General features: G+C 39.0%; 1 protein-coding gene across 2 annotated transcripts in view; it reads right to left on the bottom strand.

The window, feature by feature from the left end:
• Positions 1-19,698, bottom strand: part of MTCL2 (microtubule crosslinking factor 2) — a 124,524-nt gene that overhangs the window by 42,968 nt on the left and 61,858 nt on the right. Inside the window, exons 4-6 of one of the 2 annotated variants that reach the window (XM_074212008.1) lie at positions 12,901-12,966; positions 5,239-6,486; positions 605-748 (exon numbers count right to left, since the gene is read on the bottom strand). In XM_074212008.1, coding sequence (XP_074068109.1) covers positions 605-748; positions 5,239-6,486; positions 12,901-12,966 — 1,458 coding nt within the window. The remainder of the gene's footprint in view (positions 1-604; positions 749-5,238; positions 6,487-12,900; positions 12,967-19,698) is intronic. The other variant, XM_074212009.1, reaches the window with a different exon arrangement.

The following is a 19,698-nucleotide window of genomic DNA, read 5'->3' as shown; positions in this document are numbered from 1 at the left end:
AGGCCCATGGAGGCAAACAGACAAAATAACAAGTGATAAATGTCAAAGGTGAGAACTTCACCCACTTCTCAGAGCAATAAAGGACCCTTGAAAGTCAATCTGAGTCCAGAGAGATAACTTAGGCTAACTAGATTTTCCAGATTTCAATTTGTCTACCCAGGAAAACCTTAAGGAGGCCTGCTAAGATTCATATGAATTAGCAGCACAACTTGTAAAATGATGGGGAAAAAATGGGACAAGCTAACACTCCATTCTCACAGAATCCTTTCCTTCAAGATATGCAGCTCAAACTACTATCTCCATGAAGCCTTTCTTGATCCCTCTAACTGCTAGTGACTTCCCTTCCAAACTACCTTTTATTTTAACTACTTTTATTTATTCTGTGTGAAGCTATCTTCTTGTCTCCTTCAGTAGCATGTAAGTTCCTTGATACAGGAACTGTTTCATTCTTACACAGTATTTATACATTGGAGGCTTTTGACAAATGTTTGTTGGGAAACTGACTTTTGGGGACTGCTCCAGAATCCCGTCTCATGAGGCCTAGCCTGCTTGTCCTGGCGTACTCTGCTCTAACCATTCCCAGGACCCCCTGGCCCAGGCCCACCTCGGTAGCATAGGATTCATTGTCTTCAGCTTGATATGTCTTGTAGTTCCCGGTGAGTTCTGGTTTGGGGTCCGGGTCGCTTCTAGTGCTGCAGAAGGTCTCCCTGGCCCGGGGCTCCCAGTCTGGCAGGTCTCTAAAGTCAGGCTGCATGCATGGGCACACCAATGAGAACAAACGAAAAGAGCTGGGAGATCAAAGGGGTGAGGAGAATAACCCAGAAAAACAGAACAATGGGTATACAAGAACAGCAAAAGCTACAAGATAGGAATGAAAGGAGAAGTTTCCCCAGAATGGCATAGGAAAAGTGAAGAAAACAAGGTTTAAAACAATATGAGCAGGAAATAAAGGATTGAGTATAGAGGGAAGGGAATAAGAAGAAGACACAGGAGAGATGGAAAAGGTGGGGGGAAGTGTATAGACACTAATATGGTATCATGCAGAAGCAGGGGAAGGGAAACCAGGGCACAAGGAGGCAATACTCTTGATAAATGACCATGCACTTGATCCCTCAGCCCATCTTTTTCCAGGACACATTGAAAGGGACAGACCCACTCCCTGCATCTTTGGTTTCCCCTGATCTCTTTTGAGCTACAAGGACTATAGTCCGTTTTCAACTAATCCCACTACTTCTTTGGTTTAACTGAGTTAAGATGTCTCTCGGAGAAAGAGATGAGAAAATAAGTAATCTCTGTTTTCCTATTTATTATAATAATAATAACAACAATAATAATAATAATAATAAAAAGCTAGCATTTATATTATCACCTTAAACCTTGCAAGGCATATTACATATATTTCTTCCTTTGGAACTTATCAACATTATCCTTAGTAATCTCATTTTACTGATTAAGAAACTGAGGCTCATAGAAATAAAGTAAGTTGTTAAGGGTCTGATATAAGATTTGAATCCAGTCTTAACTTACAGTCTAGTATTCTGTACAATTTTTTTCTCTGACTATGTATGCTTTTGAGGGCAGGAAGAAAAAATACCATCCCTCTCTCCAAAAGTAAGAAGCTTTTAGAATAGCAGCACTTTGGAGAGCTACTCTTCATGTGGTTGGTGTGTCTCTCTGTGATCTAAGATTTGGTGTCTGTGACTGTGTAACTCAGGTAACAGGGATGTTGTGGGTCAGTGTGAATCTGTGCTTCAGATCTGTGGGGTGGGGGATGTATGTTACAATATGGTATGTCCTCTGTGTGTGTGTCTTAGGGAGTCTATAGGGACAGAGATTGTGTCTTGGATCATGAGAACAGCACATAGGAAGGAAATAGAAATAGAAGGGACCTTAAAAGTAATCAAATCCCTTTGAGAGATGAAAACTTTAAGGCCCAGAAAGAGGTAACTTGTCAAAGTCCTGCAGGCAGGAAGTAGCATTGTTGGCATTCAAACCCAAGTGTTTTAATCTAGTGTTTTACCATGCCTCTCTGCCTAGAAATTCCCTTCAGTCCTTATGGTGCCTGGCACATAGTGGTGTATGTTTGCTGATTGACTGAATAAATTTACTTAATTATTCAATAAGCATTTATTAAGTATCAATGATGTGTCAGGAACTTTGATGGACCCTGGGAATTCAGAGACAAAAATAAAGCAGTCGATGTCCTGAGGCATGTATACATTTAAGTAAAGGTAAAATAACTGTAGTGAGGGAGGGCAGAAGGGCACTCTCCACTGGCCTCATGTAGGAGGTGAAGTTTCAGGAGCCGAGTTTCAAAGATGCAGATGCAAAGGGAGGGAATTCCAGGTACAGAGGATAGACTGCCCAAGGGCAAGTGAGAGATCAGATGTGCTTGGGGAACAAGGAGGCCAGTTTGGTTAGAACATAGAGTTAGTTCATGGAGAGGAGAAATAGACAATAATCCTGGAAAGGTGGACTCCAGTCAGATTTTGGAAGCCTTAAAAGCCAAGTAGAAGAGTTTGTAATATATCTTAGAGGCAACAAAGAATCACTGGAACTTCTTGAATAGAATTCTAGTTGATATGATCAGCCCTGAACTTTGCCAAATTTATTTGGCGTAACAGGGACACTAATCAGGAGGCTAGCACAGTAGTCCAGCAAGAGATGAGAATCTGGACTAGGTTGGTGTCCCATTGAGGAAAGAAAGGGAATATGTGCATGATTCTGAACCATAGATAACTTGCACCTTTTAATAATTACCAGTAATTACTAGCACATTGACCATATTACCAGTAATGACTGCTATATCATGAATTTGCCCATGAACTGGTAGGTATTAAAGTTTTCAGCATTTTTCTCAAATCCTCAAACTAGAATATCAACCCTATGAGGATAGGGCCCAGGTCTTAAAAATCATAGATTCCTTCAACAGAATGTGAGCTTCTTGAAGGCAAGAATCATTTAATTTTTGTCACTATCTTTATCTCCCTAGCACATATTGATAAATACTTGTTGATTGTCTATTGAATGAATGCATATAATGATCTAGATGTTCTCAACAATATGGGACACCCTGAAGGTCTCTCTTAAGAACTTTGGAATTTATTTTCCAGCATGGGAGACACTGACACAGGACCACCCATATGGTGTGCCCTCACCAGAAAGGGTGCTGCACTCTGCGAGCAAGACAAAATTGAAGCAGCTCAAAGGAAGTGTGAGAGTGATACCCCTAGTGTTCACATGGACTATTTGTGCCCGACCTGTGATAGAGCATCCTGAGCTCTTATTGGTCTGATCAGTCACAGTAGCACAGACTAACTCATTTGGTCTTCTTTGATAACAAAGGATAAGAAACAACAGTCTCTTCATATAGCAACTAAGAGAAGCTACATATTTCCTCCATTCCACTATAGCAGAGGTTCTTAACCCAGGGTCAGTAAACCTTTTTTTTTTTTTAAACTTCAAAACTAACTCAATTTTAATGTAATTGATTTACTTTGTAATCCTATTTATCTTATGAATTTAAAAACATTATTCTGAGATTTCTTTAGGCTTCACTAAATTGCCCAAAGAGCCTATGACACGAAAACATTTAAGAAACCCTGCATTAGAGCATCCATGGCATAATGTTCCCACCCTATTTTCTTCCTTCTTTGCTTTTCCAACCTTCAAGGCCCAGTTTCTTCCTGAAACCTACCTCAACAACTCTCACCTTCATTAATTTCTCTCAGATCTGAACTTCAGTAACATTAAAGGATTTATAAGTTTACCCTAGATCTTATCCTGTCTTATTCTTCTCTCTGAGTGGCCCTTTGTTAGTCTGACCTTACCAAAATGTTTATAGATCCCTGAGGGTATAGGTTGGTTTTATAAGTATTATGCTGCTGATCAAAAAGTAATGACTCAATAAATGCCCATTGATTGATTCACCTTGTAATCAATTAGCTCAGCAAGTCAAGATGATTTAGCTCCTTATAGGCCTGAGGGCTTTTTCTATTCCTCGAAGTTACCATCTGTACATTGGCTCTTGGCCAACTCTCTCACAAATGCATGCCATGGTCACCGGAAGAATAACCAGGGGACAGCTCAGTATTTTCCAATGTGGCTAGTGCTAAACATGGTGCTCTTCACTCTGTGAAGTGTTTTACAACTGTCCGCTTAATGAAATGGAATGCCAGGGCACTGTCCTAATGTGGAAAGTTTTTTTAAGTGAATTTTTTTAAATGCTTTGAATTTCAGTGGTACAGAGTTCTCCTGAAACACAAGACATTTAATGGACATAGAAGTTCAGACAACTTTGAATCCCCATCTACAGGGCCTCAGTTTGAAAAGGTTTTAGGAATCCAGATACTGAGGAGGGTCTGTTAGCCCGGATCACTCTAAGGATAAGCAAGGCTTCCTCAATTTAGGAAGGGCCTTGACCTAATCTCTTCATTTCATTTCCTGAAACTTAGCTCATCTTGGGCAGGTCTGTCTTTCCTAAACATGCCATCTTTTCTGCTTTTCTGCCCTTGAGAATGCTGCCCTGATATCACATGGGAATGCATGGCCCCCTCAGTACCTACCATTCATGTGCCTTCAAGACCCAGCTCAAGCCCAATCTCTTTGATAAAGTCTTCCTTCCACAACTTTGCTGGTTTTCCATAACTTCCCATTAACATGAAACATTTATTTAAGCCAATTATATGCTTCCTTGTCCCATTTCCAAATTATAACCAGTATCTTAGTAACTAAACTGTTGTTCCTCTGGGTGAAGCTCCACAGGATAAGACACAAGAGGTGCTCACTGAGTAGCCCTATTAGATCCCAGAATTTGTACTCAAAAGGCCCCAAGATTAGTCCAAATTCTGTTGTTTTACAAAGGATGTAACTAAAAGCCCAGAGGGGAATGGACTTGCCTGAGGACACACCAGAAATAATTCCTAGAGTCAGATTTTGAACCTAGGTATTCCCACTCCCAATCCAGTGTTCTTTCCATTACATTACATGGACACTCAGTGATTACATGAATGCCCACTTCATGCATTTACAGCTTGGACAACATCCATATTATCAAATTATTGGTGGTACCCCAGAATAGTGAGTATAGTATGTCACACTTCCCTGTAAAGGAACAGGAAGGGGAAAGAGGGAGGTTGAATGTAAATTGGTTTGAGTTTCATTAAAAAGCAGAAAAGATTAGCATGGCAAAGAAACCTGAAATTGTAGTGAGAAATACATTCCACCTGAGAGTCTTACCTGGAAGTCAGAACCATGCTCTTTGCCCAGAACTTCCTTGGAGGAGTCCTGGGCCCCTGGGATTGGCAGAGAGGTTTCTGTAGACTCTTTCAGAGAATCCCCAATGTTATCCACTTTCCTCATAAAGGTGTTCAACTCCTGTTGTAGGAGTCCAAGCCTCATGAAGATAACATTGATAAGTTTAGAATCACTGGGGCTCTCACTGTTATCCAAGGGCTCATTCAACATGAGGTCTGCACAGTCATTATCCAGGCATAACTTGAGACTGGATATGAAGCCATTGGCATCTGAAATTAGTACATCGATAGCTTTGCTGACCAGGGCAGCCTGGTCCCTGATGCCAGGCAAAGCCTCCAGGTCTCTGGCTTTAAAGAGCTTGCTGAGGTGAGTGTCTGGCAGCTTTGTGACACCATTGTCTACTGTCCGCTCAGGGTGACCTAGGGTATCGTTCTCTCCTCCAATGGGTACTTCTCTCCAGAGGGTGGTAGGGATGCATTGGGCAGAATCCCCAGCTTCAGCATCTGTCTCAAGCATGGGTCTCATGGTCTGACAGGAAGCAAGATCATAGCGCTGCAGGTTGGAGAGCAGGACCCGGTTCTCATACTGCAACTTCTTTACCTTCCCACTGAGTTCACTGATCTGGATCTTGGCTGTGGCTAGCTCCTCCTGAGATGGCTCACTGATCACTGAGCAGCTATCCTCAGACAAGGTGACATCCAAGTCATGTTCTGACTTGTACTTGTTCAGCTCGTTCATGAGAAGTTTGTTTTGGTCTTCCAGCTCAGCAGAAGACCTCCTAAGGAGCTCAGCTTCTTCCTCCACAAATTGAAGATGTCTCCTCAGCTCAGCCAGGCTCTCTCCAGACTCCCCCCCACAGTTCATGGAAGAAAAAGCAAACCGTATATCAGGGCCAATGTAGTCCTTATCACCTTGCCCTTTTGTGTCCTCCATCTCTGCTCTCAGCCCCCGATTTTCAACCTCAAGTTCAACTATCCGGCGGCTCAAGATGTTGGCTTCTTCCTCAACAAGCTTTAGATGTACCTTCAACTCAGCCTCCCTCGAATGAGGGGAGTCAGCCAGCTCCTCGACAGACAAGGAGCTGTCCAAGTCCCCATACAGAGATCGGTATTTGACCAGTTCCTCCTTCATACTGTCATTTTCCTTAGCTAATTTAGTGAGCTTCTTACACATCAGGGCTGATTCTTCCTTAGCAAAGTGCAACTGACACTTCAGATCTGCATTGTCCTCCTAAGACAAAGAATCAAAAAAGCCCGAGAGTGTTATCAGCAGAACCAAGTTTGGCATGGTGGCACAAAGTCTCATGTTCTGAGCTGTCTGAGTTATGGGACCTAGGGCAAGTCATTTCCTTTCAAGTTTTCTTATCTGTAAAATGGCAGTAACACTCTCTGCCTTCCTAACAGGGTGGTTGGGACAATTAAAAACCGTAGACAATAGTTTGGTACTTCCTAATGCTCCTTTGAATTTATTTTATCAAATGTACAGGTTATCTCTCTTAGCTGGAAGGTACTTGATCCACCTTTGCCTCTTGGAACTCATAACTCCTTTCAAGGCTTGAATTGTGCAACCTCTACCAAGAGCATTTCCTAATTTCCCCAGGTATTGATTCTCCTGTCCTTATCACCTTATATTTTTCTTGTACATATTATACATTTACTTACCTGTGGATATGTTGCTTTTCCTCCCCTCACCCCCCCTCTGCCAGTAGAATGTAATCTTAGAGGACAAGGACCAGATTGTTTTTCTACAGTTAGTTCTGTTATAATGCATATTGCATAAATGTCAACCTGTTCCAATGTGATAAATATATTTAGGGACATTTTGAGAATAATTTGAAATAATGAGAATGAAGAAAACTATAGTACTTCACAACTCACAAGCTGTAACCCTTTTGTTTCCATATGCAAAATTTCACATCTTTGGCAAGGTAGATGACCCTATTTGTTGTATATCTTCTAGAGCAGTAGGAGCTAGTCTGAACTACCCTCACCACTCACCTTCTTCCACCATGCTCAAAGCTTTGGTCTGTCCAACTTGCTTGTACAGCCCAGATCAAGCAGCAGCCCAAGGCTATAGAAATGGCCATTATTTGCTGGAGTATTTTTGTATTCTATAACCATTTCAAATGTATATAAAATTGTGCCATTATTACATTCTTATCTTTTTTTAAACATCTTACTGATATTTTTGAGTACTGTATTTCTAGCCTTATTTTCCCCATAAATTTAGTGGTTTTATAAACTATTATCAGCATTATTAAAATTCAAATGACTCTCTATCTGAATCTCTACTGAAATCCACTGTATTATCACTATTTGTTATAGATATCTTGACAGATCTTTTACATTTTTTCATTTCTTTGTTGTTCTCATTCCAGTTTTATCTTTAAATGCTCACACAGGATGACCTGACATAGCTAGGTCTCTTAAGGATGATCTGATTTAGCTGAATATTGCATCATGCTTTCTATAAATTGTTTTCTTTCCTCAATCATATTTTACTATTTTATGAGACAATATTATTAATAATCTTCAACAATTCTTCTCTGAGATTTTATGAACAAGTTTATACTCTAAACTGATGTTGTCCTTGATTGCCATAGCTCTAAGTCTGGTAAGATTTGTTTTTCTGTTTACTGACTCAGTAGTTGATAGGCCTTTAAAACCTCTTTGTGACAGCTTTTTTGGTGGAAGGGAGGGGTAAGGAGAAACTTAATATTTCCTTAGTATTTCCAGAGAGGAAATTACCCTAAAAACAGTAAATTGCTTCCTATTCTGAAATTTATAGCACTGGAAAGTTGCCTAGGTCATTGAGAAGTTATGTCTTGTTCAGTGTCACACAACATGTATCTCACATGAGGAACTTAAAAACTCAGGTCTTTCTAACATTGTCTCTTTACCTATATTCAACATGAACTTAAACCCCAAATTATATGGAACCACTGGGACTTGAACCCAGTTACATAATTGAACCAGTCACAATAGAGGCAAGGCTATAAAAAGAGCAAAAGGAGAAAAGAGCATGGATAATGGAAGAAAAGGGAGAGTTAAAAGGAGTATATAGATCTGAATAAGAATGAAGCCTAACTTAGGAGAAATGAGGCAGACAGAAAGATCAAAGAGCAGGAAGGAAAGTTTAGAACCTAAGGACAAGGAGAAAGCACAATTTTGGGTGATTTGACTGATTAAAGTGGAATAAAAGTCAAAGTTTTGAGAATCAAGGAGGTGGATGGAAGATCAGCATGTTGAAGAGGACATCATATTTCTCATTTCCTGGCAATTATGGAATCTTGGTTCCCTCTGGCAGACAGCTAATTCATCCATATCTATTTTGGGTGGTTCCTACTTTTATGTCCCTTGACAAACTAAGCCAGTAACAGGGATAGGCTTCATACCTTCCTCTCACAATCAATGGGCAGCATTTGAAGGTACTGGTATCTATATCACTTTGACATAATTTTTTGCTTATTGCTATGATCTGCTGGCCTCCTGATCATATACCCTCTTTTCTCAGGGAGTTTAGCAGCTAACTCATTTTTACTTTCCAATATAACCCCTTGCCTGTATATTTAGGAACTTAAATATATAAATAAATATATAAGTATTATAATAATAGAAAATATGAGAAAGGACTTGGATAAAGGGGAACTTTCTAATGATAATGCAAGGGTTCCAGAAAAATATGATGGAAAGTAGAAAATGGCAGGATTAAACTAGATAGTGAATGGGAAGTAATGAAGGGAGTTTTCAAGGCAGTGATTCTAAATCACAAGAATCAGGAAAGGAGAAGAGGATATACAAATCTGCTCATCACTGAAAGGGGGAGGAATCTTTCCAAGATCTCAAAGTATATGAGGAGAGTAAGTGAAGTCTGCAACTTTGCCCCTGTGGCCTCCACTGTTTGAGGTCAGTTTAGACTGTCTGTCAGACCTTCAATACTCCATATCTTTGTTAGCAAAGGCTATGGGGAAAATCTCTGAAGTGCCAAGAGTAAAGCACTTAGGGCTCACTTCTTCCAGGAAGCTTTCCCACTAGCCTTTACCTCACAATGTGAACTTCTTGGTGTCCTAGCCCCTCAACTACAGTTTGCACTCTGGCTATTTCTTTGGTTTCTTAGATGTTCCCCCTAAGTTTGTAATCTTATTAAAAGGTTATATGATATCAAAGCCTAAGTCTTAAATTTGTGAATTTTTCAGGGACTTAGGGGAAATAGTGTAAACTAGTCATTCCAAACCTGGATTCTCAGGGCACCTCTGAGGTACCCTATAGCTAGACTCTGCACCACTCTTAACTTTTCTCACTACTGAGTTTAATTTAACAAGCATTTATTTAGCACCAACCATAGACAAAATCCAGGCCCTTTATGCTAGAAATCTAAAGACAAGGAAACTAAAACAATCCTTAGCCTTAAAAAATCTTACAATCTACTGGGGGCAAACAATACACACAGCTTAGTAAATATGATGTCTAACAAAGTTCAAATCTTCTTTTATCTACCCTAGGGTACCTGGGATACAGCAGGCACCTTAAAATTGATAAATTAATCAAACAGCCTGAAGGTCATAAGCTCCTGCCATTCAGTCACTCATCCTTTCATCACTGAACTGTTAAATTTGTTTATAAAAATTCTGTCTACCCCAGAAAAAGAAATCTTAGATGTGTGTAGGTTGGCAGTATAACCTATCCCATATACATGTTAATAATTTATAATATAATGTAATTTATAATTAGATATTATATATAATTTTTAAATATTATTTAAATGGACATTTCAACAATACCACTTACATGTACCTTTTGACTTTTTAAAATGCTTCAGAGTCCCCTATCATTTTAATCCTCACAACAACAGACAGGGATTTTTTGTTGTTCAGTTGTTTTAGTCATGTTTGACATTTTATGATCCCATTTGGGGTTTTCTTGGTAAAGACACTGGAATAATTTGCCATTTACTTCTCCAGTTCATTTGACAGATGAAGAAACAGAAGCAAAGGGGGTTAAGTTACTTGTCCAGGTCACGTAGCTAGTAAGTATATGAGGTTGGATTTGAACTCAGGTCTTCCTAATTCCAGACCCAGTGCTTTATCAACTGGGCTGTCTAATTTCCCCCCGAATGAAGATTATTATCCCAGTTTCATCAGGGAAGCAACTGAGGCACCAAAAGTGTCAGAATTATATATAGGTCAATGTCATACATCAATTCAGGGAAAGTCAGATGTAGATTATTGACAAATCAACTATTACATGTATTTATTCATTCAACAAACATTTAATAATATAAATGCAATGACTTATAGGAAACACAAGAATAATTAAGACCTAGGTTTGCCTTAAAGGAACTTTTAATAGTCAACAGCTTAATTTTTTATATTAACTTGTAGAATAGGTGTAGAGCAAGAGGAGACTCAGCAGGGAATCCTATTTTTCTTTCTTCTATCTCTCATCTCCTCTCTGAAAACTACTCAACTGCCTGTGACCTGAAAACTAAAAATCCCCAGGCTTCCTCCGCTCCCCACCAAAATGACAATGCTGTCTGTCCCTGTTCCTTATGCTTCCAAATTGAACAGCTGGCTAGGGATTATTCCAGTCATTAAAGGACCACCATGAAGGAAAAAAAGCAACTGTTGCTGCTATTGGTATGATCCTTACCCAGTCAAGTTGACAGTATAATTATTCTAAAACCACTTTGGGTTCCTTAAATAGACTTAGAGCTCCTTGAGGGCCAGGCCATCCGAATCTTTTAATTCTTTGGAGTCCCATGATCCCTCAAACTTGACTTAGCATGTGGCAGGGCTCAAAAAATACACATTGGCTAACTCCTAAGAACCATAGGAGCCAGGGGTTTTTTAACTGGATGATCCTCAAAAATTCACTTAGAGCAGAGCTTCTTTACCTGAGGTCCATGTGGGGTCCATGGATAAATTTCAGATGGTCTATAAACTTGGATGAGGGGAAAAAAAACTCTATTTTTATTTTCACTAACTTTTGGGTTCTTTTGTAATCCTATATATTTATTCTATGCATTTAAGTTTAATATTCTCAGAAAGGGTTCCTAAATTTTTACCAGACTGCCCAAGGGATCCAGCCATGACATACAAAAAAGGCTAAGAATCCCTGGGGTAGAATAACCTTCTTTTGTAGATGAGAGGATTAAAGCAGAGGATGATCTGCCCAAGGTCATGTGGGTAGTACTGTGGCAGAGCTAGAAAAAGACCCTAGGTCCTCTGCTTCAAAATCCAGCTAGCTTTACATAACAGAACTAGATATTTTTTTAATAACTTTTTTTGTTTGTTTTTAGTTTTTTTTTGCAAGGCAAATGGGGTTAAGTGGCTTGCCCAAGGCCACACAGCTAGGTAATTACTAAGTGTTTGAGACCGGATTTGAACCCAGGTACTCCTGACTCCAAGGCCGGTGCTTTTATCCACTACGCCACCTAGCCGCCCCTATTTTTTTTTTTTTTTTAGTTTTAATAACTTAAAGTTGTAAACGCTCACCTTCCTTATTTACAAGAGAAGCTGATTCAAAATCACAGAGCTTTTAGTGACAGAAATAGACAATTCTAGTCTTCTGACTTTTAGTTTAGGATTTATTACTAGACTGTGAGTGAATGAAGGTATGGTAAACAAATTATCATTGAATCTATAACACTATGATGAATGTTGAGAAAATAAAAACCCCCTCCCCCCAAAAGAAAAATGTGAACAAAAAAACTCCAAAACCAACTCACTATACTTCTAACAAAAAGAACCCCTGTTCCCAAATGAATTTATGCTAATGGACTCAACCAACTGTCCAACATTTCTGTGCTGTGATCAGTAAAGCCTTGGGGTAAATATAAGTGGAAAGGAAATGTAGTGAATGTGATAGTAGAAGGGATGTGGACAAATCTGTCTTCAGCTTAGGTCCAAGTGCATCATTGGTATCATCCTGATAGTACCCATGAAGAAGAGGAAGGAAGGGAAAAATTTTTATGTAGTGTGCCAGCCACTATGCTAAGCTCTTTTATATTATCACATGACCCTCACAACAAGCTTGGGAGGGGGGTGCTTTTATTATTTACAGTTAAGGAAGGTGAGCCAACAGAAATTAAATGCCTTGCCCAGGATCACATAGCTGATAAGTGTCTGGTTTTTATCTCAGGTCTTCCTGACTCCAGGATCAACTTGGTTGTCTCTAACCATTCTGAGGGAAGGGTTGAAAAGTCTATGGCATCTGCCCTACTTTTCAAGAATGCTCTCCACATGGTGGATATTCAACAAATACCTTAAATATACTTCTTTTAAAAGTGAGTCTTAGGGGATGCTAGGTTGTTGAAGAGGATAAAGAACCAAACCTGGAGTCAAGAAGACCTATGTTCAAATCTGACCTCACACCCTATCTAGCTGTGATAGTGCCCTAAGCAAGATGCTTAGCCGTGATTGTCTCCAAACAAAGAAATGGGAATCTTAATGGGAAAGAGTCACCTTCCTAGGTCCTAAGTTCCCTAAACCTCTTTGGGGAATGGGACAGGTGAGGGAAATGCCTTTGTAGCTAAGGAGTGTCACAAAGAAGGAAAAAAGAGAGAGTGAAGCTGACAAAAAAATTTCACAATCACATCTCTGCCATCAGATTTTTAAATCATGCTTTCTAGACACTACATAAATACCTGGACTGATGATGCTTTTTTTTCTGTTTTCCCAAGCGAACGGGTTCCTCTTTTCTTCAGGGAATGCTGAAAAGAAATAAAAGAGGGAATATTGATAAAGCTCTCGGATTGTGAAGTATTATTTATAAAACACTCACACCAAGCCAATTCTGGGCCAAACATAGACAATAGTCACCTCCACCATCCTGCAGCCTTTACCTTAAAAATCAATATCATGTTAGAGCTAGAACATTGAATGTCTCAGTTAGGAGGGAACTTAGAACACTGAATGCTGATCGGAAGAGTTCTTGGAAATCAGTTCAGCATCTTTATTTCACAGATGAGAAAATGGTGGATCAGAGAAATCAGAAGGATTTGCCCCAAATCATATAACCTATGACTGACAGAACCAGGAAGAGAACCTAGGTCTATCATACCACACAGTCTCTATTCCAGCCAAATTCCAGATACACTAATACACAGAAAAGTCCTTGTTCTTTGTGAAGAAATCTTGTTTTTTGGCAAAAGAGAAGGTTAACAGGTCAATCTAAATCTTAGTCTGAAGGTAAGACTTTTACAGCAACTCCAGAAAGGAGGACTCCCATACTGGTAGAAATAATAATTTTTATACTGCTTAGCCAGAGATGACTCAAAGTTGTGAAGTCTCAATGAAGAGTCTCTTAGTTAAGCCTTTCTTCTTTCTTCTTGTCTCCTCTACTTTTTTTTGTAAAGGTACTTCTTAAGTTTTTTATTTCATCATTTTTCATTATAGTCATAATATTGTTCTTTACATAGCACTTTAGTTTACAAAGCACTAGCTTCATGAATCTTTTTTGAGATTAATAGTATATTTTATCTCTTTTTAAAAATGCAAAAACTTGTACTCAGAAAACTCAAATACCAGCCAATGACCACATAGTTAATAAGTAGCAGAGATGATACAAATCCATATCTTTGGACTTCAATCTCAGTCACATTCAGAATTGTAATATATTCATCTCTAACACTATTTCAAAAACCAGTCAGTTACTGGTGTTTGGTGAATCAGATCTAAAACTCAAAACTGAGTTTTAGAAATGAAATAGCTCATATAAACCACTTTGCAAATTACCTGATCCCCGATTCCTCATATCCTCTTAGTCTTGATTAAAAATAAAAACTCTGTCCTCATCTAGCTTCTCCAGATTGACATGTTACCCTAATGCCCCTTCACATTCAATAAATCCCCTTTTAAGCTTTATTTGAATTCTCCCTTGTTTGTAGACTGTTCAGCTAAGCATGAAGAAATCCCATCAATAGAAATTGATAGTGCATTCAGACCCAAGAGAGACAATCATGAATTTCACTTGATTAGACTTTAGATGGGGATAGGAAGAGATTAGGAAGGAAACAAGGTATTGAAAGAGTATGAATTTGGGGCAGCTGGGTGTCGAAGTGGATAGGGCACCGGCCCTGGAGTCAGGAGAACCTGAGTTCAAACCTGGTCTCAGACACTCAATAATTACCTAGCTGTGTGATCTTGGGCAAGCCACTTAACCCCACTGCCTTGCAAAAACTAAGAGTATGATTCAAGATCATGAATGGATTGGAATGAAATGAAATCAATATCAGCAAAACAATATGGAAGGCATACTGGACCAGGAATCAGAAAAGTCCTGGATGCAGACTTTGACTAGCTATATATACATGGACAAGTCACTTAACCTCTTTATACCTCAGTTTCCTCTTCTGTAAAATGAAGATAATAGCTAAAATTTGTATAGCAAGGCTTAAAAAAGCTCATTTATTAGTATTATCTCATTGGATCCTCTCAGCAACCCTGGAAGATAGGTATTATTCTCCCCATTTTATAGAAAAGGAAACAAAGAAATTAAGTGATTTTTCCAAGGTCACACAACTAAGGTTCAAGGTTAGAGTTTAAATCAGGTCTTTCTGCTCAAAGCCCACTGCTCTATCTCCATCAACTAGTTGCCCCTGTAACTCTTCTAGCACTTTCTTCATAGTTTGTAGGAATGATCAAATGAGGAGATACATGTAAAATACCAGCACAGATCAAACACTATTTAAATGTGAGCTATTATTATAAAATCACCCCCCTCCCTCACCACTTTAGCCACCCCCTGAGGTGTGGTGGTTCAGCCACAGGTTAATACTTCCTAGCTGTGTAACCTTGGGCAAGTCATTTAACCTTGATGAGGCAGTGACTTTTGTACTCTTAAAGTTGCCTAGAGCCTAGAGAAGTTAAATGACTTCCTTAGGCCACACAGTCAATATTGCTTCAACCAGGGAACCATGGTTGAAGACAGTTCTCAATCTGTAACATCAAATTGCCTATCACACGCTTACTTTATTATTTAATCTCTCTGGGTCTCAGGTTCCACTTCTTAAAAATAAAGGGATAGGGATAGCTGATCTCTAAGGTCCTTCCATATCTAAATCCCATGGTTTTGAGAGCCTTGGTTTCCTTACATAAATGACATCTTCTGTTTGGCATTCAAAGTTCATCATATTCTGGCCCCTTCCTACTTTTGCACACACCTTACCCTCCCACAACACCCCACCACTCTGCAATGCAGTGATAATGGCCTACCTGATGTTCCTTGAACTAGATGCTTCATCTCCTGTCTTTATGCATTTTCACTGGCTGCTCCCCAAACCTAGCATGTTTTCCCTCCTCACCTCCCAGCTTCCTGCCTTACTTCAAGTTTCAACTAAAGTCTCATTTTCTGTAAGAAACCTATTCTAGTCCTCTTTAATTTTAATGCCCTCCCTCTAAAAGTACCTCCAATTTATCAGCCTTGTCTATCCAGGGCAGCTAAGTGGTGCTATGGACAAAGTACTAACTCTGATGGCAGGAGGACTTATCTTCAAGAGTTCAAATCTGGTGCCACATCCTAGATGTATGACCCAGGGCAAGTCATTTAATCCTGTTTGCCTCAGTTTCCTCATCTAAAAAATAAGCTGGAGGAAAGCAAAGTGATCCACAGTCATGTGAAAAATTGCTCTAAATTATTATTAGAGAAATGCAAATTAAAGCATCTTTGAGGTACTACCACACACCTCTCAGACTGGCCAATATGACTTGAAAGGACAATGATCAATTTTGGAAAGGATGTGGGAAATCTGGAACACTAATGCATTGTTGTTGGAGCTGTGAACTCAACACAATTTTGGGGTAACTGCGATGGAGAATACCATTTGTATTCAGAGAAAGAATTGTGGAGTTTGAAAAAAAACCAAGGACTATTACATTTAATTTAGGGGAAAAAACCCTGAAGTCTTATTGTCTGATCTCTTTTACTTTATATTTCTTCCTTAAGGATATGATTTCTCTTTCATCACATTCATCTCATATCAATGTATACCCTGGAAACAATGTAAAGACTAATAGATTGCCTTCTGTGGGGGGTGGGGGGAGGGAAGCAAGATTAAGGGGAAAATTATAAAATTCAAAATAAATAAATAAATTTTAAAAAATAAAAATAAGCTGGAGAAGGAAATGGCAAACTACTGCAGTAACTCTGCCAAGAAACAACTGAGGGGCAGTTAGGTGGCACAGTGGATAGAGAACTAGCCCTTGAGTCAAGAAGACCTGAGTTCAAATCCAGCCTCAGTCATTTAATAATTACCTAGCTGTGTAACCTTGGGCAAGTCACTTAACACCATTGCCTTACACAAAAAACAAACAAAAAAAATCCCCCCAAAAGAAACAATTGAATAATAATGATAAAATCTACGTCTTTGTACATAGTTGTTTGTGTCTTCTCTCTCCTATTGGATTGTGAGCTCCTTTAGAGCAAGGGATTTTTTTGTTTCTCTTTTGGGATTTTATTTGCTTTTATTGTAACCCCAGTGCTAAAAATTATGCCTGGCACATGTATGTTCACTGTATTGATTGAGTGGCAATAATGAGGGGCCTTGAGTACTTATCATATGAAATCTAGTTGAAAGAATTAGGGATATTTAGCCTGGCATAAAGAACATTTAGTGGGGGACATGTTAACTGTCTTCCAAGTATCTGAGGAGTATAATATGGATGATGATGATATTTGTCCTTTATTCTCAAAGAAGACTATGTCATCAGGGAGGTGATGCCATGACATACACATGAATTTGAATTGGGGGGGGGGGGCTGTGTTAAGTCACCAGCCTCACTTTTTCTTACTTTCTTACTTCCAAAGCCACCTGGGTCCAGAGACCAGATATGAAGCAGGCCAACGGCAGATGGCCCTGGATTCGAGGCAAAAGGATTAAGTTACTCGCCCAAGGTCACAAAGCTATTAAGTATCAAGTTTCTGAGGTCACATTTGAACTCCAGTCCTTCTGACTTGAAGGCCAGTGCTACATGGAGTAAGAGGATGGTGACTTAGCAAGTCAAATCTAATTCAAATGCTTGTCACTGTCACGGCAACACTTCCCTGATGGCATGGTCTTCTTTGAGTATGAAGGACAAACAATGAAACAAACAAAAAATCATGAGTGACAATAGAGATAATAATAGATAATAATACTTGAACCACATTGTCAAAGAGCTGTTGTGAGAATCACAAATGAGAAGTCTATATGTAAAATGCTTTGCAAATTCTTGAAATTCTACTTGCATATAAACCATTATTATGCTTATTATTAATAATAAATAGTGTCAAGAAAAGTCTCACTTTAGGCAATGTTACTTAAGTTAGAAGAAACATGAGTTCAAATCTTGTCTTTAATACTTACTAGCTGTGGAACCTTAGCCTCAGTTTCCTCATCTATGAAATGGAGAGAATAATGACTGGAGTACCTGCCGTAAAGATGTGCGTAATAATGTATAAAATGTATAAATGTATATAATGTATAAATGTATAAAATGCATAATGTATAAAAGATCAAGTTCTTCATAAAGCTTAGGGAGCTATATAAATATTAGTTATTTTGGGGGAATATAAAGAACTTTCTCTTTATAAAAACTCCATTAATACTGACCTCCTCTTGTTTTTTAGGGTTGGCTCCAGACCTTATAAAAGGACTAGTCCAGTTTCCTTTGTTGTTGCTAAGTGGCAGGGGATAGGAACTCATGTGTGGGGGTGGGGAGGTAGGAAGGAGGAAGAGGCCTATCCCCTTTCTCTAGGCTGGCAGACAATGTGGCAGCTCAAGTCCTAATACGTTTGTAATTGCCGTCATCAGACACTAAATGGTACTTTGGAGTCTGTGGAAGAGTCAGAAATAAAAGCTGAGCCAGCCTGGATTTTTGCCTGGCTCTCCACCCTAACCAGAGCCCACAGAAGGGACTAAGGAGGCTGGGCTCCCTGACTGAGATTTTTCACCCACCACCTTTTTCAGAGGCTCATTTCCACAAGGTTGGTTTTGTTCTTTGTAAACAGGATCTCTGCAGGGAGGGATGCTAGTTCTGGTAAATTCCAGAGCTCTAAGACCAGGGTAACAGCAGGTAGCCAGCCCTCAAGGCAAGAACTACTTCCCGATGGCCTGCTAGGAGCTGGCCCTGGCTAAGCCCTCAGGAGATTTTTGAGAAATATTTTTTAAAAATCAAAACAACCACAGTAGTTGCCCATTTTATGGAGCATTTGGATTTCAAAGTACAACTGTCTTATGAGGGGGAGAATGCAAATATCATCAATATTCTACAGATAAAGATATCAAGGCTCAGAGAGATCTACTATACTAAAGGTCAGCTAATTTCAGAATTGGAAGCGAATATTGAAGCTATCTAGGGCAACCCACCTAATAAAGCCCTCTCCATATGCATCCAGCCTCTACTACAGGATAGCCAGTGAGACTGAAAACACTTCTCAAGGTGGACCATTTTTGCTTTTACACACCTTTAACTATTAGGAAGTTTTTCCTTCAGATGAGGTGAAATCTGTCTCTCTCAGCAATTTCCACCCATTGTGCCTAATTTTTGCTCTTCAGAACCAACAAAACAAGTTTCACTCTTTTAAAAGGCAGGTCTTCAAATTCTTGAAGACTATTATCATATCCTTTCAAATCAGGTTACCCCTTCCCTAAATTCTTTATCATCATCACCACTATCACCACCAGCAGCATCATAGCTAACATTTATATGATATTTTAAAAGTGTGTATTAAAAATATCTCATTTTATCCCATTTTTACAGAAGAGGAAACTGAGGCAGTCAAGAGTTAGGGAACTTGCTCAAAATCCCCCAGCTAGTAAATATTTCAAACTGGATTTGAATTAGGTCTTTCTGACTCCAGGTTCAGTGTTCAATCCACCGCACCATATAGTTGCATCATATGGTATAATCTCATTCATCATTCTGGTTGTTCTCTCTAGTTTATGAATATGCCTCTTTTCATGTGGCACTAAGAACTGAACATAATATTGCAGATATCATAGACTATGTGAAATTGCAATAGGACTATTTGCTCAAGCTACCTAGTTTTAGAAACTAAGTCTCTCTTAATGCAGTCTTAACTCATTTATATCTCAATCTCACTTTTGACTCATACTAAACTTTAATCTGTAGAGGATTTTCTACAGTCTTTTCAGCTGAATCGCTATCTAGTTATATCTTTTTTTTTAGTTTTTTGTTTGTTTGTTTTTTTTCTTGCAAGGCAATGGGGTTAAGTGGCTTGCCCAAGGCCACACAGCTAGGTCATTATTAAGGGTCTGAGGCAGGATTTGAACTCAGGTAATCCTGACTCCAGGGCCAGTGCTCTATCCACTGCACCACCTAGCTGCCCCTATCTAATTATATCTTATATATCTCATAAAACAAATTTCTTTCAGGTTTTCTTAAGGTTTTATATTTATTCTTATTAAAATTCATTAAATTAATTAAAATTAAAATTAATCTTT

The sequence above is a fragment of the Macrotis lagotis genome, chromosome 1 (genome assembly GCF_037893015.1).
Source record: "Macrotis lagotis isolate mMagLag1 chromosome 1, bilby.v1.9.chrom.fasta, whole genome shotgun sequence".
NCBI lineage: Eukaryota > Metazoa > Chordata > Mammalia > Peramelemorphia > Peramelidae > Macrotis > Macrotis lagotis.
The sequence above is the reverse complement of the archived record's forward strand: the minus strand, read 5'-3'. Positions and strand labels throughout refer to the sequence as shown.